This window comes from Durio zibethinus, chromosome 17 (assembly GCF_047325235.1).
Source record: "Durio zibethinus cultivar Kanyao isolate XHJ-2024 chromosome 17, ASM4732523v1, whole genome shotgun sequence".
Classification (NCBI taxonomy): Eukaryota; Viridiplantae; Streptophyta; class Magnoliopsida; order Malvales; family Malvaceae; genus Durio; species Durio zibethinus.
Genome location: NC_143178.1, coordinates 4,439,835 through 4,464,772, shown reverse-complemented (window position 1 = coordinate 4,464,772; position 24,938 = coordinate 4,439,835). Strand labels below are relative to the sequence as shown.

At 35.2% G+C, this 24,938-nt stretch overlaps 4 protein-coding genes and 2 pseudogenes across 7 annotated transcripts; all 6 read right to left on the bottom strand.

The window, feature by feature from the left end:
- Positions 1-134: 134 nt before the first annotated feature.
- Positions 135-3,584, bottom strand: LOC111278776 (protein SEH1-like). 2 transcript variants are annotated; one of them, XM_089746176.1, is made up of 7 exons: positions 3,420-3,584; positions 3,193-3,304; positions 3,009-3,106; positions 2,478-2,888; positions 2,056-2,168; positions 1,753-1,867; positions 135-482 (listed from the first exon to the last, which is right to left on the bottom strand). In XM_089746176.1, exons 3-7 carry the CDS (start codon positions 3,009-3,011, stop codon positions 363-365), a joined length of 762 nt encoding a protein of 253 aa, XP_089602302.1. In that variant the 5' UTR covers positions 3,012-3,106; positions 3,193-3,304; positions 3,420-3,584; the 3' UTR covers positions 135-362. The 2 variants fall into 2 exon arrangements, with proteins under 2 accessions (XP_089602302.1, XP_089602304.1); XM_089746178.1 differs by having other exon boundaries at positions 3,009-3,098.
- A 1,282-nt stretch (positions 3,585-4,866) lies between these two features.
- LOC111287223 (hydroquinone glucosyltransferase pseudogene) lies at positions 4,867-6,541 on the bottom strand (annotated as a pseudogene). The gene has a single exon (XR_016328951.1). The product of XR_016328951.1 is annotated as a hydroquinone glucosyltransferase pseudogene (transcript).
- A 2,144-nt stretch (positions 6,542-8,685) lies between these two features.
- LOC111287219 (uncharacterized) lies at positions 8,686-9,574 on the bottom strand. Its single transcript, XM_022877589.2, has one exon. It carries the CDS (start codon positions 9,472-9,474, stop codon positions 8,890-8,892), a length of 585 nt encoding a protein of 194 aa, XP_022733324.2. The 5' UTR covers positions 9,475-9,574; the 3' UTR covers positions 8,686-8,889.
- Positions 9,575-11,953: 2,379 nt separating this feature from the next.
- On the bottom strand, positions 11,954-15,937 carry LOC111287215 (Transmembrane amino acid transporter family protein). The gene is made up of 7 exons (XM_022877576.2): positions 15,715-15,937; positions 15,388-15,618; positions 14,814-14,911; positions 14,082-14,268; positions 13,526-13,656; positions 13,031-13,267; positions 11,954-12,870 (listed from the first exon to the last, which is right to left on the bottom strand). Exons 1-7 carry the CDS (start codon positions 15,797-15,799, stop codon positions 12,481-12,483), a joined length of 1,359 nt encoding a protein of 452 aa, XP_022733311.2. The 5' UTR covers positions 15,800-15,937; the 3' UTR covers positions 11,954-12,480.
- A 1,091-nt stretch (positions 15,938-17,028) lies between these two features.
- LOC111287209 (high mobility group B protein 6-like) lies at positions 17,029-19,201 on the bottom strand. The gene is made up of 5 exons (XM_022877564.2): positions 18,693-19,201; positions 18,473-18,601; positions 17,936-18,379; positions 17,504-17,848; positions 17,029-17,407 (listed from the first exon to the last, which is right to left on the bottom strand). Exons 1-5 carry the CDS (start codon positions 19,143-19,145, stop codon positions 17,291-17,293), a joined length of 1,488 nt encoding a protein of 495 aa, XP_022733299.2. The 5' UTR covers positions 19,146-19,201; the 3' UTR covers positions 17,029-17,290.
- A 365-nt stretch (positions 19,202-19,566) lies between these two features.
- LOC111287204 (protein trichome birefringence-like 23) lies at positions 19,567-22,956 on the bottom strand (annotated as a pseudogene). The gene is made up of 3 exons (XR_016329088.1): positions 22,363-22,956; positions 21,557-21,846; positions 19,567-20,690 (listed from the first exon to the last, which is right to left on the bottom strand). The product of XR_016329088.1 is annotated as a protein trichome birefringence-like 23 (transcript).
- Between the last annotated feature and the right edge of the window lie 1,982 nt (positions 22,957-24,938).

The following is a 24,938-nucleotide window of genomic DNA, read 5'->3' as shown; positions in this document are numbered from 1 at the left end:
CAAAGTTCATTCTCAATTTATACAGCTGGCATGACGTGACCAATTAAAGTTTTTTTTGGGTGCATTGAAGATATTTTACTTTTATTATCCTTTCTATTAATTTTAGTTTTTTATTTTTCCTTTTTTCGGCTTCCTTTTCCCACCCTGCCAAAAGGCAAATTTAGTTATGATAAATATGGATGCAGAGACAGTAAAGCCTTCAGTTTTGACACCATTACTCTAAAAACAACAAAAGGGGATGAAAATGGTGTTGGAAACTATGCACTCACAAACAAAAGCACAATTTGGGTGGGTAGCAAAACCAGAAGAGAGCGAGGGAATTAGAGAAGAACACGTTTATACAGAGACTAAGACGAAGTTGGTTAAAATGCTGCTTGTTCATGCCAAGTACCATTCAAGTTAGATTGCCACAACCTCACACGCCCATCACTACCAGTAGTTGCCAAGGTCATTCCACTCATATCCCATTCCATCTGCCACACCTGATCAGCAAACAAAGAAAATGATTTTAATAATCAAACTCACCTTTTCCATGAAAGTGAAACAAATATATCTAAACTAAAATAGAATAGGAGAGCAGGCAGGCATGGAGAGGATATAAAGTTCAGCAGTTTCATTGATTATGTTCATAATAATAACCTCTTTCTCCTGGTCTTACTTGCATTTTTCATGTCATGAATACCTATATTATCCAACTTCCTCCTCAAAAGGTGGAAGATTAGGTCTAAAGTAATGCATATGCTTGTATGTATTCAGTCACTGATATCAACACTTACCCAACTTGCAAAGGTGTTTCATGGGCAAAAGCCTTTCTTCGTCTAAAATGTTAATGAATAAGTAGGCAAAAAGGTAGATGAAAAGATGAATAAAAAGTCTTCCATTACTTTAGCTACCTAGCTTAGAGCACTAAGCGGTTAGATTGTCCTGCTAGTGTAGCATTTACCAAAAAGTAGCATAGGGGCAGCCGGACCATTTAGGCATGATAAACTCAGTCTGAATACTCATAACAAGCACTAATTTGGATATTGCAAAGTTGGAAATTCAACTAAAGAGTTCCAGATCATGGTAAGATAAGCCTGCTACCAGCTACAAATAAAAGTAAGAAAAATAAAAATATTTTTAGAACATCTACATAAATTAAATGTTATGTCTGCCGAGTTTAGAGTACCATGCATTCAATCAATCATCAAGGCACCTCTCTAAACCCTATGACAACTGCCATTTATAATCTATCATCAACCAGAATTTCACAAGAAAATGAGAAAGACGAAGGCAACAAGATGCAAAATTCAGACTAGCTAAAGGAAACAGAACCCAAAAAGAAATGAGAAAAGGCTAAGATAAAGACAAAAGAAATTGATGCTGCTTTTGTGGTGAGAGACAAATTAAGCAAGAGGAGGTAGATGGTTAAGCAGGTAGACAGAGTGATAAATTAAGATCCCTGGAACCAGGCCAGGGCTCTTATTGTTCCATGATGAGAAACTGAGAAAGAAACTTTGAGAATTTTCAGAGAGATAATTTGGTAGAATGTAACCTTCAACCTTCTCAAAATCATGTTTAAGGTTGCCTAAGTTTTACCAGAGTGCATTTTAGATAATTTGTCTCACCATGTAACTTCAAACTGCAGCTATTATGTTGAAAGTCAAACTAATACGGAGAAATACACACACAAAAAAATGTACAAAATCATAAGTAGATTAATGGAAAACAATGTATAGAAGCTCAAACATAAAGTTTTTAACTATTGAATACCTCACTGTTGTGTCCTGAAAGCAGTGCAACCTTCTCTATTGAGAGCCTTCCATCCAAGTCAACGTGCCATATAGAAATTCCTTTCTGAGATGCAACAGCTATTACCTCAAATGGCCTATACCATAAAAAAAAAGGTAACTAGTTTCAGCAGAATTCTCAATGCAAATGGTCTGGAAACTATCACAGTTGAACCTCAACATAAAGGAGGAACTCATGGACTCTAGATTACAAAGTCTAGAATTCTACTAATGATCAATGGTTCATAAAAGACATAATTACAGAAAGAATAATAATTTCCATTACCGTCCAATATTTGATGCCCATGCAACAAAATAAACTTGATCTCCCTTGTCAGCAGGCAAAGCCAACTCTGCAACTGGCAGCCATCTGTGATGAGCTGGATCAAATTCCCACACCTATGAAACTCTAGAGAGAGTCTAAATTAGCAATTTTAACAACACATCTACATGTTTTTGTCAGTATGCAAGTCACTCAAGAACACTGCTACCAGAAGAACTCCTAACATCAAAATATAAGTTATATTTTGGCTACCAGACTTGCACCACTTCCAAGAACTCAGGATTTCTGGAACTTGATAAACCAAACCAATAAAAATGTGCCGTATAGTACAGAGATAATGCTAATATATGGACTGAATTGATGCTACCCCAATCCTATCACATTAGAGCAGAATTTAGCTGCAAGGAAAATGAATTTATGAATACCTTGGGAGAATTGAGTTCTGGAGTGTTAGCATTGAAACCCAAAATAAAGCTTGATTCTTGGCCTTCACCACTTTGAGGATTCCAAGAAATACATGCTGTTAAGCATGAAGCCTTCCCAAATGTAGAAACGGAATCTATAACATTTTGAAATTCAGCCTGAAATTTAAAAAAAAAAAAAAAAGCTAAAAGAAAATCACAAAGTGGATGAGTTGACAGAGTACAGACACTCGTGAGAGTATAATAAACCCTGCAAAACTGATGACTAGGAATGGCTTGATATCTAGAACATGCAAGAGTAAAAAAAGGAGAGGATAGATTCAGATAATTGATAACGTGAAGTTGCCAGTTCTTTAGGTCCAACGGGTCGAGGAGCTCAAAGACTTTCGCACAGCCGTCTGAGTAAGCAGCAACCTGTAGAATAAAATGAAAAGAAGCAATGAAAAAGTCAATTGTAAAAGCAAAATAAATTATATGCGCCATTATGGGAACATGAAGCAGAATAGCAAAAACCCATCCAGATTTAAAGCTCACCATTTTCAAACTCCTTTGATTGACTCCAAATTGAATATCTAAAACCTAAGAACTAGTCTTAAAGCTTTTGCATAGCTTCCATTGAAGAGGCTGTGTACCTAACAAAATTTACAATATCAATTGACATTTTTTAAATATTACCACCAAATCTAAGCATTAAAAAGTTTAAAAAAAAAAAAAAAACCTTCTACAAGCTCTGCCCATATTGAGAAAGACCCATCTTCATAAATGCAGGCAACAGCATCCCCATACTCAGCAGGAACCCAAGCAACCTTCACAATGGCGGCTTCATGCGCCTAAGATCCAAGAAAATAAATAAAAAAATTATAGGCCTTAAATACGCTAATTATTTATTAACTAAAGAAATAAATACAAATGGGAAGAAAAAAATATTCTTTTGTTTAGTGTGACCTTGAATTTGAAGGAGCAAGAGAAGGAAGAAGAGGAAGGGTCACGAGAATCTAAGATAAGAAGAGAACCGTCGACGGAACGGGCCGCTAATCTCTCGCCGCAGTAGTTCCAGGCAGAGCACGTCGTGCCTCTATCGAGTGTCACCACTGATTTTTCCATGTCCGTACAATTTACTACAGATTCAGGTGCAACAAAACCCTAACTAGGGGGTTTTGAGAGGTCCAAGCCCAAGCTGGTGTTCTGAAATATTGGCTAAGCTATTGGGCTGAGGCCATTAGTGTAATTATAAATATATTTTTTTTTTAATGAACTGGGCAGATTACAAAGTTAAAATGAATAAGAAAATAAGTTATAATTTTTTTACTTAATTCATGTAACTTACGAAGTTTTAATTACTTAATTCATGTATATATACATTGAGGGTTTTTTTTTCTCTTTTCTTTTCCACATAAAAGCATTTTATTGCAAGAGAAAACTTGGGTAAGATTATTTAGGTCGTGAAATTTTTTATTAAAATGGATTGAATAAAAATTAAATTTGAAATTAAAATTAAAAATTGATAGAATTTGATGAAAATGTCAATAATATGTAGAATATTAATTAAAAATAATGTGTACCCACAAAATTTGATCAAATCTGAAAAATAGCGTAAAACATCTGCTACAGATTACATAAAACTGCAGAAGAATGAGGGAAACTACAAAAACAGCATCATGGAGCTGCAGGCGGACCATGCTTGTCCAAAATGAAGACCAATGATGGTGATTGAGTTGCACCTGGCACATCTTCCTTTTTCACCGTAAAGCAATCCAATATCCCTTCATAATTTCCATTGTTTCTCAGCACTATTCTCCTTTCAATTCTTCTTTTGTAAGTCCTTTATAAGCAGCTTTCAATCAGATTCAAAAATCACTTGCTAATTTAAAAGAAAATCGTGGCTTAAAAGTAAAAAAAAAATATGTAAATATTAAAATTTAAATTCGAGACTTGAATATTATTTTTTAAGGATATATCTGGTATTGATACTTGAATTATTAAGGGCTTTTTTATTTTCTTTGTTTATTCAAATTATACTGGGCATCAAATTCCAACTGTTTCATGTATTGAACATTGACTTTTGCAATTTGATGCGCATACGAACAACAGGTGTGATTATTTAATGTAATTAATTGAAAAGACGTGATAAACATATTATAATGGGTTTACATTTAAGGCACTTTAATGTATAATTTTTATATATTATTAATAAATAAAATAATATTATTTTATTAAAAATGAATCAAATTATATTATTTTATTAATAAATAAATTTTTATATATTTATTTTAAAAATTAATATATACTCATTAATAAAATAATATTATTTAATTTATTAATAATATATAAAATTCATACATATCAAATATAAACTCTATTATAATGACTCTCATCTCATGATTCAAGTAAGTGATATAATTGACCTGCAACTTCAAAACGCAAAAACTTTATTGTTGGTACAAGACATTTGACAAACAAGACACAGTATTACGAATGCAAATATGCAATCTGAAAAATTAAACATTGACAATTTTATTAAATTTCCTGTTTCTTCCAAATTTCTGCTAACTTTGCAAGGGATTTTGTAGAAGATCCATCTGGGTTTATAGCCATTGTGGCAGCATCTTTCAGTTTTCTCATCCTGGTTCTAAGCAGTTGCCCTTCTTCTCCGTCAATCAGTTCCTTTGCATGTTTTGCAATATCTTCTCGCCCAACGAGCCCGTCTTCGTTCTCATTCACCCTAACTGCAACCTTCAAACCATCTTTTAAGAGTACGGCATTCATCTTTTGCTCTGCAAAGAGTGGCCATGCAATTAATGGCACACCATGAACGATAGACTCCAATATAGAATTCCAGCCACAGTGGGTCAAGAACCCACCGGTGGCGCAATGACTCAAGACCTGAATTTGAGGAGCCCAAGATGGAACCACCAAACCCACCTCTTTTGTCCTTTCCAAAAAGCCATCAGGCAGAAAAGCCAAGGGGTCCTTGACACTATCTATTCCGAAGTAAGTGCCACTTGCTGCTCTTTCATTGGGGTTCTTTACAACCCAAAGAAATCTTTGCCCACTCGTTTCCAAACCCAGTGCCAATTCATTTAGCTGTTCATGCGACAGAGTCCCACCACTTCCAAAACAGACGTAAAGAACAGACCCGCCAGGCTGCTCATCCAACCACCTTAAACAATTCTTAGACCACTCTTTAACTTCATTGGTTGAACCATTTTGTATCAGAGGTCCAACTGGGTAAACGGCAGGCAAACCACGCCCACCCTCCATCAAAGCCTCGAAAGCACCCTTTTCCAAATCCATAAAACTGTTAACGATAATCCCAGCAGCCAATGAGTAACGTTTGCATATTTGAAGAACCACTTGGTACGTAGAATTTTTCCTGTGTTGAAGCGAGTCAGCAATATCTTTTCCATAAAATGGCACGCATCCTGGTAACTTGATCGGCTCTGGCAAATCTCTATACTCGCATGAAAACATCTGATCAAGCTTAGGCATCTCAAATACCAATGATAACAACATAGCAGACGTAGTGAGAAAAATATATGGTTCAAGCCCAAATTCTTTGGCGACATCAAACGCGTCAATGCCAAAAACATCAACAACAAAGGCCCCTACTCGAGTTGACTGAGTTAGTACCTTTAGCGAATCTTTGAGGAGATGAAGTGACCGAGTCAAGCTGAGTACAATCCGGCTCTCGATTTTGACATCCTCAGGCAGATCGTCAAAGCTAACAGGAGGGAGAAAGATGGAGGAAATTGTTTCAGGTAGGGTTAAAAGGAGTTGTCTTTGGAGTTTCATGGGCGAACCATCGTTGGGAACAATGAAAGTTACTGTAAACTTGTGGAACTCAACAACTAGTTTGGCGAACTCGATGAGCGGGATCAAGTGACCGATGCCTGGAGTAGGCACGATGATTAAATTGAGCGGTGATTCTTGGGTGGTTTCCATGATGGATTGTGGTGTCTGACCGTGGGAACAATTTGGGTTTCGCAGCTGATCAAGGCAACAACGAATCCATCCCTATTAAATTTATTGATCACTAATTAACGATAAAAAAAAAAATTTCGGTAAAAATAAATCCCTAATAAATAAATTGTTAAATTATTCAAATTAAAATAAAATATATCATATTTAATAATTTAAAATAAATAATTATAAATTTTTAAAATAATTTTAATAAAAAATCACTAATAAAATTCGAATTCAAAGATCTCAATGCTGTCCAATAATCAAAAGTTACCCTTCCTTACTTCTAATCTTTCTTCCTGTGTTTATTAGAAGGATTCCAATTAATTAAACCCTTTTACCAGCAAGGGTTTTTCCGATTCTCCTAAAAAAAATTGTCAAAAATTATGTTCCTTTAGTCATAGAAGAATAAGAAATTGAGTTCAGTTGAATATTGACTGAAACAAATCTGCAAATACTTTTCAAATGATGACAAAATTCAATTCTACATCTAGCAGACGGTCATCAATTGGCATCACCACGATGGCAGTCACAAATAGAGAATTGAAGACGATGGGCTAGCCCAATAAAAAGCCCAACTGAGGGATTTAAATGAATTGAAATTTTTGACCCTTGAACTTCAGCCGAAAGCCCAAAAACTTCAAAATGAAAATTAATACCCACAGTATCTTTTATTCTAAGTTTTAAGAATAATAATTAAGCTTGTTGTATTTAAGTTTTTATTTTTTGTCAAATGATTATTTATTCCAAATGTAATAAGATTCATTTCATAATAGAGAATTATTTAAATTTTATTTATTTATTTATTTACGCAATAAATAAAACTCCATTTGATTGGTACTTTTGTTTTTTATTTTTTATTATTTATATCTTGCTTTTAGTTATTTTTTATTTTTCACTTTATAATAAAAATAATATAAATAATAAAAGCATCAATTAATTAAAGCATAAATATTTTTAACTTTACTATTTACTATTTCCATATTATTGAGCTATTTTACGTCAAGGATTGTCACTCTTCAAATACCTTCTTTCTTCTTCCCACCCTTTCATGAACGAAGCCAATGCAATAATTTCGTGGGCTCATCAGGTCACGGGGGTCTATCATCTTATTTACCTTTGACAATGTCTAATAATCTAAAACACTAAATGATAATATGATATAAAATTATATAAAAGTGATATAATTTAAAATTTTCATAAAAATTATATATGAATTTAATAAAATTAAAAATATATTATTTTTATATTGATATGAATTATGACATACAAAATTCATATAAAATATGTTATAAATATATAAAAATTATCAATATTTTATATGATATAAATATATCAATCCACAAATCTAACAAACACCCGATTGATACTGCAGACCAGTTCTATGATTGAAAAAATCAATCTCACCGCAAACACGATAATAATAAACCACATTGAAATGTGGTGATCGTACATGACATGAATGAGACTCATCACTCATTTTAAACCTGAGCCATCACACACACACACACACAAAATACTTGATACTTTCATGCCGAGTTATACATTTTTCACCCATATGCATGTGTTTTATGATGATAAAGAGATTCCAAATATATATATATATATATATGACATTAGACGTGAAAGAACAAAAAATAAGTACATGTGAATATATATTGGTAATATATATATATATGTATGTATGTATAGGTAGTGCCAGAGAAATGGTAAATATGCAATAACTCATCTTACAAGTAGTAATAACTGTAATGCATAATTACAAATAGAGTTGTCAAGTTGCTTTCAAAAATAGACGGGAATGAATCCCGTGAAATGCAAGAGAAAAATAAATGGTTAGAGCAAAGGTTTTTAATTTCTTAGGTCACAGGTTCCTAAATTAAGAAAAATCTTGAACTGCCATGCATAGAGACCCCATACATAAAGCAAAATGAATCACCCTTGCATATATAAAAAAGGCTTGAATGTATAATTTCTTTCTGGCTTTTCACCAACAAAACATGTTTCAATTGGGCCACAGCAGGAAAAGCTATGAAAAACTTAGGATCCATATTTGAGCACTATCGCATTAAACAAGGTCACCTCTGTCATACACAGATCAATGGCTTGAACAAATGCAGCCACTGGATCATTAGGTAGAAAATCTTTGATCCCTTAAGCCCCTTGGGGATTAATCCAAGAGGCTAATCATGAAGTTTAACCAACAAAAGATAAAAAGAAAAGAAAAAAAATAGAAATAACCCTATTGATATCGATTAAAGAGATTCAGCTGATGATCATATATAATTCAGACATGAAAGGTCAATGTTCAAAACTTCAAGTAACCTAATCTTAAGGAGAAACAAAACATCTTAAAAAAACTTAAAAAATGATCAAAATATAGACGAACTATTTGATCACGTCTTCGTTTATTCATAAATATATTTCTGAATAAGCCTTCTTTATATTTTGTATATCAAGCACAATAAAAACCGATAGTGGAGGCTGTAGTGAACCTTTCTGATGCAGTTCTTTTAACAGCCAACGAGTTAATCTCTGGCGAAAGCCTTCCATAATCAATCTCCGGAGCCTCGGGGATCGTTGTCAGTGCACCTGTCTTGTCGTAAACCACGTAGTACTCCTCGTGCGATCTTTGTTTCGGCCACAAAACGGAAGAACTTGAACTTTGTTTGAACTTGAACATGGATTTGAAGAGTTTATAAATCGAGCGAGAGAACTTGGAAGGCTGCTTCTTGGAAACTGAAGGGGGAAGGGTAGATTGTGGTGGAGGAGGAGGAGGAGCTCGAGCATCGACTAAATGGGGCATGGACATGGTTCTTGAATGGATTGCTGAGTCGAGCTGACGCTTCAAAGAGTTGAGTTCGAACGAGTCATAAAGACTACTACCACAGTCCCATACAAGATGCCGACCCTCTTGGGTCTTCTGCATTTTTTGTTTGGCCTCTTGGGTTTGGCTTTGCTTCTGTTCTTGACGTTTTTCCTCCATCAGTTCGGTGTCTTGGGTTTGGTTCTTCTTTTGTTCTTGGATTAATTTCTCCATTTTTTTGGTAATAGGGAAAAGAAAAAAAAAAAGTAATGGCGAAAAAGAAAGATCTCTACACAAGTGTGAAGATTTGAAAGAAAATAAAGGGCAATTTTTTTTAAAGACTTTCATTTGTTTGATTTTCTAATGGTTGGTGTAATCCAACGCGTTAGTTACATGATCTGCGTTCACGGTCTCATCGTATGGACGATTAAAGATAAGAGAGGACTTTCCATGCATTTATTGAAGGATGGAGAGAGATTAGACATTTCTCATTTCAATTCTATCTAATCTCCATTTCTAGTAAAACTAATTATTATATTTATCAGATTAATTTAGAATCTTTGAAAGTTCGAACACTTCTTAATCACACATTCTTTTTCTCAACAGTTATCCCTTAATCGCATTTTTTTCAGCTAATTATATGTATGAACCAAAAACAATAGCGTGGCCGACAATATCTTCTGTTGATCGTTTTTATGGTTGGAATACTTTGGTCATTTTTATGGGTTTTGAACAAAATATGATAGACAAATCTGAACTAGCTAGAAAATTGATTTTGATTCCATACTTGAAGAATTATTCTTGGTGTTAGAACATGAAGATCTTATCTTCAATGGGTTTAATTTGCTTTCGTAAAACAAAAAAAAAATTATAGTGATAGGAAATATTAAAAAAATTATAAATTTATACTAAATGTTATTTTTTAAAAATAATTATATAAATTAATTGAATTAAAATTAAAATTCTAATTTTACGATTTTTAGTCGGTGCATCAAATTATTTAATTTGTGTTAAAAACTCCCTTAAAAGAAATTTTAACTTTTGTTTAAAATGGCCAAATAAAAATGTTTTTTCTTTGCAATATTTTCAATCTTTACAAAAGGATGGTTAATTTACATAATATTCCGAGCACTAAAAAAATTGGAACTTGATGAGTCAACAGTTGTTTAATTTGTTCACGTTTTTCTATTTTTTTGTTAATTTTGTTAATGCCATCATTGAAATATTGGTCATGCAAGCGATTGGTGTGAAATTTGAAGAATATAAGACTACTGACATCTCTTCATTGTTAATGCTATAATTCAGTATGAACATATATGAATATCCATTATTTTTTGTTATATATATATATAGCCCTTCAGCTATGGCCCTCATCACCCCATATAATAATTTAAGCATTGTGCTTATGTTTAATTTATTTATTTATTGCTTAAAGCTGGCGAAAGGATCTCAGATAAGTTCACAAGAGAAAAAAAAAAAGATTCAAAGTAAAAAAGCTGCAGCCTGTGTATTTCATCATTTGGGAAGAAATCAGGATTCATTTGGGGTTCCAGGTTTGCAAAAATTGATTTGGAGTTTCTTGCATTGTTTTATATTACAAAAGTTGGATTTTGCAATGAAAAAAGAAAAAGAAAAGGATACCTGTGGTATGCCCATATGTGGCTAAAATACAGGCAACGTTACAAACTTAGAATCTGTTTTCCTTTTTGTTGAAATCGATCATGCATTTATCACATGAGAGTGATCAAATCATTTCATTTTCACAATAGAGAAGAAGTTTTCATTTCTACAAAAGAAAACAAAAAAAAAAAAGTAGAAGAATTTTCTTTTATTGACAATCACAGCAGAGCTAATGTGCGAACAAAATGTTGGCAATTTTTAATATACTTATTACTACTATAACTTCTATGGAGAATAGGAAGAAAATGATCCATGATCTTTGGAATTTGACCACAAACCTAATAGTGGTATGGTTGGTAAGAGAGAGAGAGATTACCATTTTCTATTTAATTACTTGTTGTTTAAAACCCAATCCTTCACTTTAATTGAGAAGATTATTATAGGAGAAAGGTCTAGGAAAAGTGAGTGACAAGAAAATGTTTTCATCTCTTTCACTGACTTTTTTCTTACCCAATTAATTGCCAGTGTTGATATTATAAGGAGTTTGTATTGATCATGAAGAAACTTTGGTTTTTCACTGATTAAATAATCTCCATATGAATAATTGTGTAGCCAGATTTCCCCCCTTTATGATTGTAAAACATGTCCTTAAAACGTGCTTATGTCACGGACCTAAAGAAGAGTCTTGAATCTCACATTGAATATAATAAAAGGGTCACTGGAGTATAAAAGGGTTCACACCATCTCCGCCTTGTGAGACGCCTTTTGTAAGACAAAACCGTGAGGTCAAAGAGGACCAGAGCGGACAATACCTCACAAGGGTATGAACCGTGACGGTCAGGCTGATTCGGGACGCCGGAAGGGTGAATGCCCGGGTCCTGGAGCCACGCGAGTTCGGAACTTGAGTCTCGACCCGTGACACTTGCACCTGGATAGATAATTTATTGATCTGGTTGAAAACGTGCTTACAGGATGTGAACAACTTGACTTCAGTTCACAATATATATATCATGCGGTCCATGAAGAAAGGGAGGAGAACATGCCCTTCTGTCATGAAACTTTGCTCCCTTTGATAAAAAAAAAAACAGAATAATAATAATACAGGATTGAAATTGGAATGCTATTGGTCATTGGTGCATTCTTGCAAGTTTGAATTACAAATTCAGTTAGTTTTTCTGCAGAGTGCCACCTACAATCTTGATCTGGTTTAGAAAAGGAAACTTAAGGTTGACTTATAACAATGTTTTATGTACTATTTTCCTGTCCTCTATCTACTTTAACCCTATAAAATTTACAATAATATGGGTTCATATACATTCACAGCAATTAAGGCAAGTGCTATGCCTCATCTCAGCTATATACGCACAAATCAGTGTGAAAACACTTTTTTTTTATACACACGTGATGAAATCTAAAGCCTAAAGGAGAGGAGATTCAAACCTTAGATCTCAACCCTTTTAATGAGAGGTAACAACCCTACCCTATGCCACGTCTTATGAAACATATCTAAATAAATGTTTGTTGACTATCATCCTACACTTTAGCCAGGCCAAAAGAACTTTCACTATGCGTTCCCTTCAAATTTCGGAGGAGACCCGTTTAGGTCGTTTATGCATATTCTTAATCAACCACATCACTGCTAAAGAGTTTGAACTTGTTGGCATCAAGAATCAGCTTCCTGATTGAAGAGAATGAGCCCATGATTCCGGCACCGGTGAAGGCAGCTATGATAAAAAGATTGATCCAGTAAGTGGGGGATGATTTTTGGGGCTTATAGGTCATGTTGTAGAGAAGCATAGGGAGGACAAAATCTAGAGGAATAAAGCCAACAGCGCCTATCACACCATTGATGTCACCGAAGAAAGGAAGCATTGCTGCCATAAACCCACAGAATATCACGTACAGAGTCCGAAGAATTAGCCTGGGAATGAGGTTCCTTTTGGAAAACATGCCTTGCTTTATATCGGCTGATTGCTTTTCCATGATCTCATATGCAACTTGAGAATAAACCTGTGTTATATTGGAGAAATATTACCTCAATGCAACTTGAAATAAGGTTTTTAACAATAGTTCATTGAAAAAATATTTTCCTAATTTTGAACATGGTAAGGGAGCCAGAATTAATTAATTAATGTTCTCAAATCTTCATTTTTTGAGAACAAGAACATACCAGCCCAATGGCAAATAGCTGTAGAAGAATAAATACAACTGCAAGGCCAATAACTATTGTTGGGGCTAAAGATGGTCCATCATCCGGCATTAGACTCTTCAGAATGTTTGAATTGGATTTGTTTCCAAAAACCCAGTATCCAGAAACTGCAGCTGAGTAGAAAGTAACAAAAATTACACTGTAGCACATAAGGAGTCCTTTTACCATCTTTCCAGTGGCAGGTGGAGCCAGTGTTGCCTGTATCAAAAACAGCGTTGTTAAAAGTAAAACAAGAAGCATATATTGACTAAACGATGGTTCAAAATATTCTGTTGAATGGTTTTATTAAAAATTAGAAATCAAACAAATTATATTTGGAAACTTCAGCTGCATTAGCACGGCTTCATCAGTAAGTATTAGTCTCTGTAATCTAGGTTATTCCAAGTTCCGACTATCATAAGCAATGGATTTCCAGCAAGCATTATATAAAAGATTCATCAAAGAGTTGAAATTTACTTGTATTTCAGGAAGAATCCCATTCCCAAAAATGGCAGCTAATATGGAGATAGAAGTGAAAGCGCTAAACACCCTTGATGAATTTGAAGATTCCAACGAATAGTCCCTATGAGGGGCATTTTCAGAGAGACCTGCAGGACTAATAAAAGTTGTTTAAATCCAAAAATGGTGTCATTATATAATCTGTATATTATAAAAAATTGCAAGACTTGGGATAGAAGAGACTGAAATTCAACTATAATCTTCAAGGAGCTTAACTAAAAGATCTAAGCAGTAACTAAAATTTATTCATTGCTGGGGTTCAGTATTAAAGTCTATTCAACAAACTATAAGGTCAACTTGGGCCTAGCATTGAGTCTCTCACATGTCATAGTGACATTTCAAGTCACAACCTTGTATGCAGTCTGGGCCATACGATTCAAGAGTGATCAATTTTTGCTTCTAGGCGGTCGTGACTATTTATGAATACACTGGCTCCATTTCATTCAATCTTCTTCTGAATTTACGGCAACAGATTACATATAAAGATTGAAAGGCAGCTCAATGATTTGTATACCTGCTTGGATACAAGCACCAACAAAAAGGAATGTGTAGCCCAAGCTAAGAAGCAGAGAAGCAAAATTGAGGTGTCTAAGGGAATGGAAGGTTGGGATCTGAGCGAGAACTATCATCACCACCGTTACCATTGCTATAAACTCATACAGCTTCAAGGATCCGCTGGGAGAAAGGTTTGAATACATGATCTTCCAACAGCAAAATGACATAAAGATAAAGAGAATTAGAGAAACAATCAGTGCTCTAATGCAAATATAGCACGCTTGTATCCCAAATAACTAGTTGACTTTTCTTTTCTTTTTTATTTTTTCTTTATGAATGAATATTTTCATTAATAACCTGAAAACTAAAGCAGGAAAACCTATATATAATTGAACAGAAAACCTTGCCAGAAGACGGAAATAAATGACAGAAGGACTGAATTGAACATGGTATCTTTATCATTATAATTGAAATACAAATAGAACACACTTGTTTGCATTATCATTATAATTGAAAATGCAGATCGATGGGTCCTAATCAACCCCATCAAGCTTGAAAAAAAATGCAAAACTTGTTAGCATTACAGGAAAAAAAAACTTGTGTAGACTAGTGTCTAATAGTAGTTTTTGAAAAGACCAAATTTGTCGGTGTTTATGACAAGCCTTAGATTGCATAAGAAGCAATTGTAATAAATACCTACATGCCACACTTGGAACTTTTGATTCTAGAATTAATGAAATGAGAGCCATACCTGTAGGCATTCCCCTGCAAGCAAAATTGCTCCTATTCCAACCCCAGTGTTAATGACTGTTTGAATAAGTATCACAAAATAAAACATCCATCCTGACCCTGCAGTAAAAAAAAAAAAATGAGACCTAAAGCTTTAGACTTAACATGGTTGAGTTTTTCTACAGGATTTGTTCCTTCAAATAAGGTCCTCTAAATTTGAATATATGCCAATTTTCTTCATATAAAGGCAGTTATGTCCGCACTAAAACAAGATTGCATGCGTGCCCCTATCTCTATATCTTGTCAAAACTCATTCCGTTTTTGACTTTGGAGTATACTATTCACTTACCATGCACTTTCAATAGTTTTTCAAAAAAAAAAAAATCAAAGATTTCACATCTCGAACTGGTTTAATGATTCAATCTTTTACGCTTTTGAAAAAAAAAAAAAAAAAACTATACTTTGCGAACTGAAGTGAGAAGTGAACAAACGCAACGCAACAAGAAGACGGGAGTGAAAACGTTTTCCACATTGTTTGAGGAAAGCATCATCCAAAAAACGTTAAAAAAAATTGCAAATGTTGATGATGGCGTTACCTAAAACATCGGCGGCGAGCTCGCGGAAGCGAATGTGGCGGCGACCAGCTTTTTCACAGTGATCGAGCACCTTGGACATGAGACTGTAAGAGTAGAAAGTGACGCATCCCATCACCGTTAAACAGAAGAAGCCTAGGCTCCACCCCAATCCCCTAAATGCATATGGCAGCGTCAGGATTGTTGGCCCCACGATCGCCGTCGTCAGATGGAAACCCGCATGCCACCACTTCCCTATATTTCGTCGGAAACAGATAGAACAGCCAACTTTAAAAATTGCTTGGTTTTTGTTGAAGTTTGCACGGGCGATAAGTGTGTTTTGTTACTCACCTTTTGATTCGAGAACAAAGACTGCTCCGGCGTCAGTGTCTATGCGGGACTCTGAGAACGGGTCCGGTTGCGAAGGTTGAGCCATACCTGTGCTAGTCTGAGAACGGGATTCTGGACTTTGGAGGGGGACACTAAGAAAAAAAAGCGAAATTAAGCGAAATTACGCCGGAGGTTTAGTTTGACATTTGAAGTATTGGTTGGAGTGAAGAAAAAGGCATCTAGAATGTTTATTTGTTTGTTTCGGCTTGTGTGCCAAGCCTGATCTCTTGCTGGATCACGCGGAAAAGGTTTCTGGCCTGTTTTGATTGCTTGGACAAAACTTTTCAGTAACGGGCCGTAATTGCGCAGGCTAGATTAGTGAAAGTACTCAAAATCAAAATGTTTCCATATTCTAATCATGAGCCAATACGATTTGTTGCTGTAAAGCAGTAATGAACCAGAAAAATGGTTCCATGGGACAGCATCAACCGAAGAAACATTGGATTGAACTAGATCTTAATTGCAGTCAGAGAAGTATCAGAATGTTAAAAAACAATCAGATCCGAACAGCTATCAAAAAAAGGACTGATGATGTTCAAGTTTGTTGAACATCAATAGAGCAAAATTTTAGCCTTCAGTGTTGCAGTGTTGCTACTAGTAACGTGCTTCAGTGTTGCAGTGTTGCTACTAGTAACGTGCCGTAATTGCGCAGGCTAGATTAGTGAAAAGTACTCAAAATCAAAATGTTTTCATATTCTAATCATGAGCCAATACGATTTGTTGCTGTAAAGCAGTAATGAACCAGAAAAATGGTTCCATGGGACAGCATCAACCGAAGAAACATTGGATTGAACTAGATCTTAATTGCAGTCAGAGAAGTATCAGAATGTTAAAAAACAATCAGATCCGAACAGCTATCAAAAAAAGGACTGATGATGTTCAAGTTTGTTGAACATCAATAGAGCAAAATTTTAGCCTTCAGTGTTGCAGTGTTGCTACTAGTAACGTGCCGTAATTGCGCAGGCTAGATTAGTGAAAAGTACTCAAAATCAAAATGTTTTCATATTCTAATCATGAGCCAATACGATTTGTTGCTGTAAAGCAGTAATGAACCAGAAAAATGGTTCCATGGGACAGCATCAACCGAAGAAACATTAGATCTTAATTGGACAGTATCAGAATGTTAAAAAACAATCAGATCCGAACAGCTATCAAAAAAGGACTGATGATGTTCAACAAACTTGAACATCAATAGAGCAAAATTTTAGCCTTCAGTGTTGCAGTGTTGCTACTAGTACGTGCCGTAATTGCGCAGGCTAGATTAGTGAAAAGTACTCAAAATCAAAATGCTTCCAAATTCTAATCATATTTCTCGAGCCAATACGATTTGTTGCTATAAAGCAGTAATAAACCAGAAAAATGGTTCCATGGGACAGCATCAACCAAAGAAACATTGGATTGAACTAGATCTTAATTGCAGTTAGAGAAGTATCAGAATGCTAAAAAACAATCAGATCCGAACAGCTATCAAAAGTACTGATGATGTTCGACAAACTTGAACATCAATAGAGCAAAATTTTAGCCTTCAGTGTTGCTACTAGTTCTCCGCAGCTGCTGCGGCAGATTTGTTGTATTCTTCCAATTCTTTCTTGTATGCTTCCATGGCTTCAGCTGCTTTGGCATTCCAACCATTCTTCTCTTCCTCACTAAGTTCCTATAACCCAAAAGCAAAAACAACAAACCCGATGAGAGTGAAATGATAGTTACAAATTTACAGTCCGAAATGGTGATTTAGGATAATATATCATACCTTCCATTTCACTGAAATCAGGGCATTAAGTGTAGAATTGTTGATTCCTTGTCGCTCTTGCATCAGCGTTTTCCTTGCTTCTTTGCTGAACAAGAGGAATGAAGATGCAGGCTTCTTGGGCTTGTTAGGGTCAGAGTTCTGCTGCTTCTTCTTCTGACGTTTCTCCTTGGTCTTCTTAATAATATTCTCTGTCTTCTCTTTCTTCTTAAGCAGCTGAAGAGCTTCTTGTTTCTGAAGTTTCATCGTCTCCTCCTCTTCCTTTCTAAGACTCAGAGCTTCTTCCTCCTTTTTCTGCTTGTAAACCTCCATTTCCTGCATGTATTTTTCTTTGTTCTTCTTTGCCATCTGCAATTCACAAAAAAACCATGAGAGCTCTAATCAAGAATGTGAAACTGTTATGGATATTCGAGTCTTTTTCTGTAGATGACCTACCTCTTCATAAGGTCGTCTTTGTTCTTCAGTCATGTTCTTCCATTCTTCGCCAGCGATTTTTGCAACCTCCAAAACGTTATTGTTCTCTGTTAAAAGAGCTGCCCTCCTCTCGTTGGAGAACAAGAAAAATGCTGACATTGGTTGCTTTGGTTTCAAAGGATCCCTTTCTTTCTTGGTCTTCTTGGTATCTTTCTCTGCTTCCTGTTTGAACTGCACATATTGTTCAAGTAACTCCATAGCAGTCTTCTGCTTATGCTCATCTTCCAAGAGCTTCATGGCTTCACTCTCACGCTTCTCTTTTGCAATCACCTGCAAATAAGCTTCCTTCTCAGCCTGATATTTCTCCTCATAAGGCTTCTTTTCTTCAGCGGTGACTGTCTTCCATTTTGCACCCAAAATGTTTGAGACCTCTTTGAAATCTGCCTCTGGTTTCTCCCTCTTGACCTAAAACAAGAATCCCCCAAATTAGCAAATGATGGACAATTGAAACTGGTCACAAAAAGAAAATTTCAAAATCTTCAGTATTCAGTTATCTACCTCATTCCATTGATCTTTGCACCATAAGATGTAAGGTGGAGAAGGCCTTTTCTTTTCAGGGCCTCCCTTTTTCTTCTTCTCTTTCTTGTCCTGTTCCTTGTCTTTCAAGGACTGAGCAATTGGGAAAGTCTGAAGAGGGAACAGAACAGCAATAAGAATCATCCAAAATTTATATCAAGAAAGAAAAGCCAAACAAATGAAGAACAGAAAAATAAAGTACCATAGTGGGCTTGAACTCCTTCATTTTCTGCAATTTCTTCAACTCCATGTGCAATTTCTCTTGCTCTTTTCCCTTGGTCTCAAGCTCTTCATCCTTCATCTTCAACATCTCATCTTTCTCCTTCAATAACTCCTCAGTCTTCTCCTTCTCTATCCTCAACTTCTGCAACATATCTTGCATTTCTTGCAAGTCTTTCTCGAAAGACTGCTGCTGCTGCTTTGTCTGTTTCCCTTTCGCAGCGGCCTTCCCTTTCTTGGGAGAAGTGAGAGGTTGAGAGAGTCCCTCATGGTTCTCTTTTTCGGCTTCCATTGGAGAAGGAATTGGAGTTGGGGAAGCCTGCGAAAGCTTTTGTGCCAAAATATTAGCATCATTTGTAGATGGATTTTTTTGTTTCAAGGCTTTTCTTCCATTGTTTCTTGATTTCTTGGGCACAACAACCGCTGTATCAGCCATTTTTTGGGAAGGGAAAAATAAGTTTACAGATGAAGAGTTTCTTGAGATATGAATACGTTAGATAAGAGAAGAGCCGTGGGTTTATAAAGGGGATGAGGGAAGCGCAACGGTCTGATGCAACGGTCTGATTTTTCAAATTCAAAAATAAGTTTTTGGGATTTAGGAGGGGCGTGGCGTCCAGGTTTAAAATATTTTTGACCGTTGAAGGGATTGTTGGGATTATTTATTATCATAAAGGAAATAATTATTGCCATTTTATAAGAGCCTCCATTAATTTCTTGAGCGTTTTAAGTAACCTTGACATAATTGATAATTCCCAGATTGTGAAAAGCAGATTTGAGGTTAAAAGGCTAAAATTTTGGGACCAAAAATTAGGAAAAGTATCTGATTTTCTTTTCAATGAACATGGAGATGGCCCATGCTAATGCAATATATATTGTGTTAAAAGTTCAAATTCTCAAATTATGTATACAACAAACGGCAATCACTAAATTTTAAGAATCGAAGTTACTATTGCTAATGCATAAATTACAAACAGGTATGATTAATATATTCATGATCTCTATTCCAATCTAATAACCTGTATGATCCAGAGAAATATGTACGAGTCGGCAGAGGGAAACAGACAACCTGTGGCATTCATTTGATAAAAATGCCATGGTTCATCTAACAGCTATGAAGAAGCATCACCTCAGGCTTGCAACTGCTAAAATTTCTGAGACAAATCAACCTCCAAAATGGCTCAGGCAAATTTTTTTTTGTTTGTTTTTATTAACCATTGACCACCATCTCCATAATCACATCATTCCAGAAGTCCGTTGGTCCAGGTAAACACCAATGTAGACAGTCGTTCTGCACGACTGCTGTTTTGTTCTCTGCAAATGGCTGAAACTGGCGGTATGGACCCGGGTGTCCATCTGGCCTCAATAATAAGAGATTAGTGAAGTCAAGAAGCTTAAGAGTCACCTCATTATCAGCAGCTTTTGCTGCTGCCTTCTCAAACTCTTCCAATTCAGCGTTACGTAGAATTCTGTTCAAGTCCTTTATTTCAATCTCTCCTTCTTTAGTTGGTGTTGTCTTTGGACAAGTCCCTCTGTTATGCCATTCCCCATTCTCAAAGTGATCTGGCGTGGACGTCCTAAAAAAGATCAAGCCCTTATGCTTTGATGTTGCAATGAAGTCCATGACACGGTGGAGGGTTTCGTTGTAAGCATAGACGAATCCTAACTCCGTCAGGTTTTTTCCTGGGCATATATGGCAGCCAACAATTGTGTCATTCTCATGATAGATTGCAGCCTTGAGGAACCATTATCCAGTAGAGATTATCATGTAATCTAAGCTCTGATAGACATCTGTCCATTTCTTATCAAGTTTGTCCAGATGCAGCTGAACTTCAGCCGTAGAAACCCCGTTGTTGTCTTCAAAAATAGCAGCCTTCACAAGAAAAGGAGACCAAATATTTGATACCGTGAAATTGTATGACGGGAAATACCACCTCTTTGTTTTGTACTCCTCATCATGGTAAACTTCAACAGGTTGTTCAACCTGAATGTTTTATGGAAAAGTAAACATCAATAATAACCCAACACAGAACAACACATTACGGATGAAAAACAAAGCAGATACGAATGTTGATTTGGAAAATCTTTCACATGCAACCCTTAGAAAATGCAGCGCAAACACTTTCACAGGATTCAACAAAATCCCCAAATTTCCTGATCTTTTTAGTTTAACGTCAAAGTGCATTAGTCATCATTCATGCGAGCCTAGTAATTAAGTTGGTCATATTAGTTACCAAGCCAGCATATCGACTAGTGAGGATACAATAACCAAAAAACTACATAGGAGTATAGATGTGGTTAGCACATGAGCAATGAAGCGCTAAAATAGCTTACTTTTACCACAAAATCAAATGATAATCCTGTCCAAGGCACTCAAATTAATAAGTTCAATGACATTGTTGCAACCCTTAAAATAGGTTGCAGAGGGAAAAGTGTAATAAAAACTAGCAAACACTAAACAGTTTCTACACTAAGATACATTCCTCACCATCTAGTTGAACTAGTATGTTTGGCAATATAAAACCAGCAGATCAGAGTGGCCAGCAGAAGCATGGTCAGCCCATAATGACAGGTCCCGGGATCAAAACCTAGCTATGATAACAAAGTAGCTCTGCTAGCCACTATTCTCATTTCCCCTCAAGAAACCCAAGATAACTACTTTTATCATTTTCCTTCTATGAGCGGAAAGACAGGATTAATCTTGATTTTTTACTAGCATAATAAGTAGACAGATAACCATATGATTCTTAAGATAAAAAGGAAAGTTGAGGCGAGGGAAGCCAGATTCATTTGCACTTTATACCACCCAAGGGCGGTGTTAAAATTTGCTATAACTATCAAAACACATACTGTTGAGAGCATGCACAGCAGTGACTGCACATGGTTGCGAGATATGGAATCGCCAATCAAAGCCCATGCTTTATTTCTCATCAACTCCAGAAATTTCCCCGCATTAAATCGAGGTAACTGACAGTCACGGGGGTTCCACTTCCAGTATAGGTACCCAGAATCAGGGTGCCCATTCCTCATACAATTCTGATGACCTTCTATCAAGGGGCAGCTCTCGTTTGTGTAAGTCGGGCCTGAGGGATTGGGAATCCAATACCCTGTAAAGAGATCACACTTTTCTGTAATAATATCTGGTGCAACCATAAGTTTAAATGATTAAGCCACAACAATAAAACCAAAAGAATAAAAAAAATCTTGTATGTGAGATGTCAATAACAAAAGTATTAGTGGCAATAAATTATGGATGCCAATATCAATCAATTAAACAAATGCCGTATCACAATACTGAGAAGAAGTTTCATTACTCATTCCCGTAAAAAGGACAGTTTCATTAACAATTAGTACCAGTAATTCACAAATTATAGACACTAAAATGGCGGAAACAAAAGACACTGAACAATATCAATCAATTAAAAAGAATAGTTACAAAATAATCAGAACAAGGTCCATAAAAATGCCAGCATTCTACACCAAATAAATCAACTTGGAAGACATCCATCAAATTTTCAATATTTCTAATCAAAAGCAATATTTTAAGTAGTAGATCAGCAGATCTCAGAATACCAACTCTACTGATAGGTGATTCCATGTCAACGAAAAGAAACAACATAAAAAAAAAAAGGGGGGAAAGACCCAAATTTGGTTACCTAGAGGTATCTGATCTTCATTTTCAGGTATTTCAACAGGGACAGGTGGTTTCAAGTGTGGCTCTTGAACTTGTTCTTTCTCCAACACAGGAGATTCTAAATCAGATGCAAATACTTTAGAACGAGAAACGAAGAGCCTAAAAGCAAGACCCACTAAGAGAATGGCAACTGCAAGCTTTACAAGCAAGTGACTTGTTCAGAGACCATGACTTCCAGTTCACTCTCATTTTTTCTTTCCCCCTTTTCCTGCTTTGTTTTGTTCCAGAAAACTGAAATGGTAGCACTTTTTTGGGTGCTTCTCTAAATCTGGGTAGTGAGTCGAAATCCAAATTATTGAGCCCGGAATTCAGATTCTGTCATTTATTACATGGTTTTATTACGGTATGATTTTATGAACAGACGATGAGTATTAATTTTTTTTTATAGATGCGTTTCTTTTCTTTTTTTTTTTTCAATTATTAAGTAATTATTAATCTTTGTTAACTTTGTTATATTATTATTTTAGCAGGTGGCGGCTATGACAGCTTGGATTACTGGTTAATGATTGTATGTTCACAGTCATTAAAAGAAAGTAATTTTTTTAAAAAGAAAATTTGGGTCGACTAATTTTTTTAATTTATTTTTTTAACTCTTTAACTTTTATTTATTTAAAAAAAATTATGTGTTTAAATTCTTTAAACTCTTTGGTAATTAATACTTGAATGAGGATGTTTCATTCAAATAATTATGTTACTATGAACATATGATGTGATTCTTTGTTTTTCACAAAAACATTTTAAATGGCACAAGGACTGTTGTTCATATTATTTTTCATGATTCGAGCCAATGCTTCATTCATACATCCTAAGAACTGGCTAATTTTTTGTCAAATGCAAGAAAATAGGAAACAGAAATCGTTATTTAAATTTAGGAATTAATAAGATGAAAGTTATCCAACTCGAAAAGTTTCACTTCTTTTAGGGATGTAATCGAGTCGAGTCGAATCGAGTCGAATAGTAAAAAATTCAAGCTTAACTCACAATTCGAGGCTCGATATTCGATTCGAACTTGATCGAGTTTTATTTTTTAAGCTCGAGTTCGATTCGTTATCGAATTTGAACTATTCGAGTTCGTTCGATTAATATGTAAAAATAAGCTCGATTCGTATGTTTGACAAGAGTTTGATTATTCATGTTCGAACTCGAATTTAAAATATTTTATTAATTAAAATAATAAAAATATATTTAAATATAAAAGTTCGATTAAGCTCGCGAGCTACTCGAATCGAATATAAGAATATTCAAATTCGACTCGATCGATAAATCGAGTTACTCAAACTCAAACTTAATTCAATAACAATCGAACTGAATTTAAATTTTTTTTAAATCGAACCCGAGTAACTTAAGAGTACTAATTAATCATTTACATCCCTAACCTCTTCTAACCATCGCCCCCCCCCCCCCCCCCTTTCACTCTCTTTCTGGTTAATATTTGCTGCCAAATTTTAATCTTGTGGTAAAATCTAAGTGCTTCCTGAACAGCAAAACCATTATTCTAGTCGATAATGATTAACATAAGTAATTAAAATTTAAATTTTGGATACAAAGTATTTAAATTTAAATTTTTATAATTTTTTATTGATAGACGATGTTTTAAATTAAACAAGTTTCGAAAGATTTATATATCTATTTATAATTTGACAATTTTATTCTAACTTTAAAAATGAATTAATCTCTTTCACTCTTAAATTTTTTTTAATAAAATAAACATTATTCTAGCAAAGAGAACAGTGTTCTCTGTCGGCAAACATTGGGTACAGACAATAGTGGCAATTCTCTCTCTCTCTCTCTCTCTCTCTCTCTCTCTCTTCTTTTTTAGTTTTCAGATCCCAAAAGACAACTTAACATCTGATTATTGTAAACATATGCAGTATGTTTTAATGATTATAATACTTGCTATTCCCTGGTTTGCTAACTTTTCACTAATGGCCAGGCTAGCTCTTGGCTGACAGTGACCCATTTCTATGCATAAAACTTCATGCAATTTATCTGGTTCCATGTTTCTACCAAAAAAAATAAAAAAAAAACTTTATGCAATTAGGTTTCACAATACAATACTATTAAAGAGGTAGAACTTCAAGGTTGATCAGGAGCTTTGCAAAATGAAATAATCTGCATCTGCTTCCCACCCATGATCTCTCACACTATCCTTTTCATTTGTTTGGGCATTGACCTCTTCCCTTCCTGCCTCTTAAATGAAGCAATAAATTCATTTACTCTGTGGGATGCAAGGAAACAACTGAGAATCTTGTTCAGCTCTTGAAGCTATTACCATTTCAGACGGGCAAGTTCGATATGAAAATTTTAAAACCTTTCATACAAGTTTCACCTAACATTTAAAAGGAAAGGACAACTCATCTTTTTAACTGTCTGAACAACCCTATTACATGAGATTGGCCATTTTCTCCCCTAATCTGATCTCTTCTGCTTTGGGGTGATTCTGAACTGCATCGACCTGCCAGGATATTGGCAAGGCCATGGTGTGCCTCTCCAGGACATGTCCAAATGAAGCCAATTCATATGAATCTTAGAGAGGAC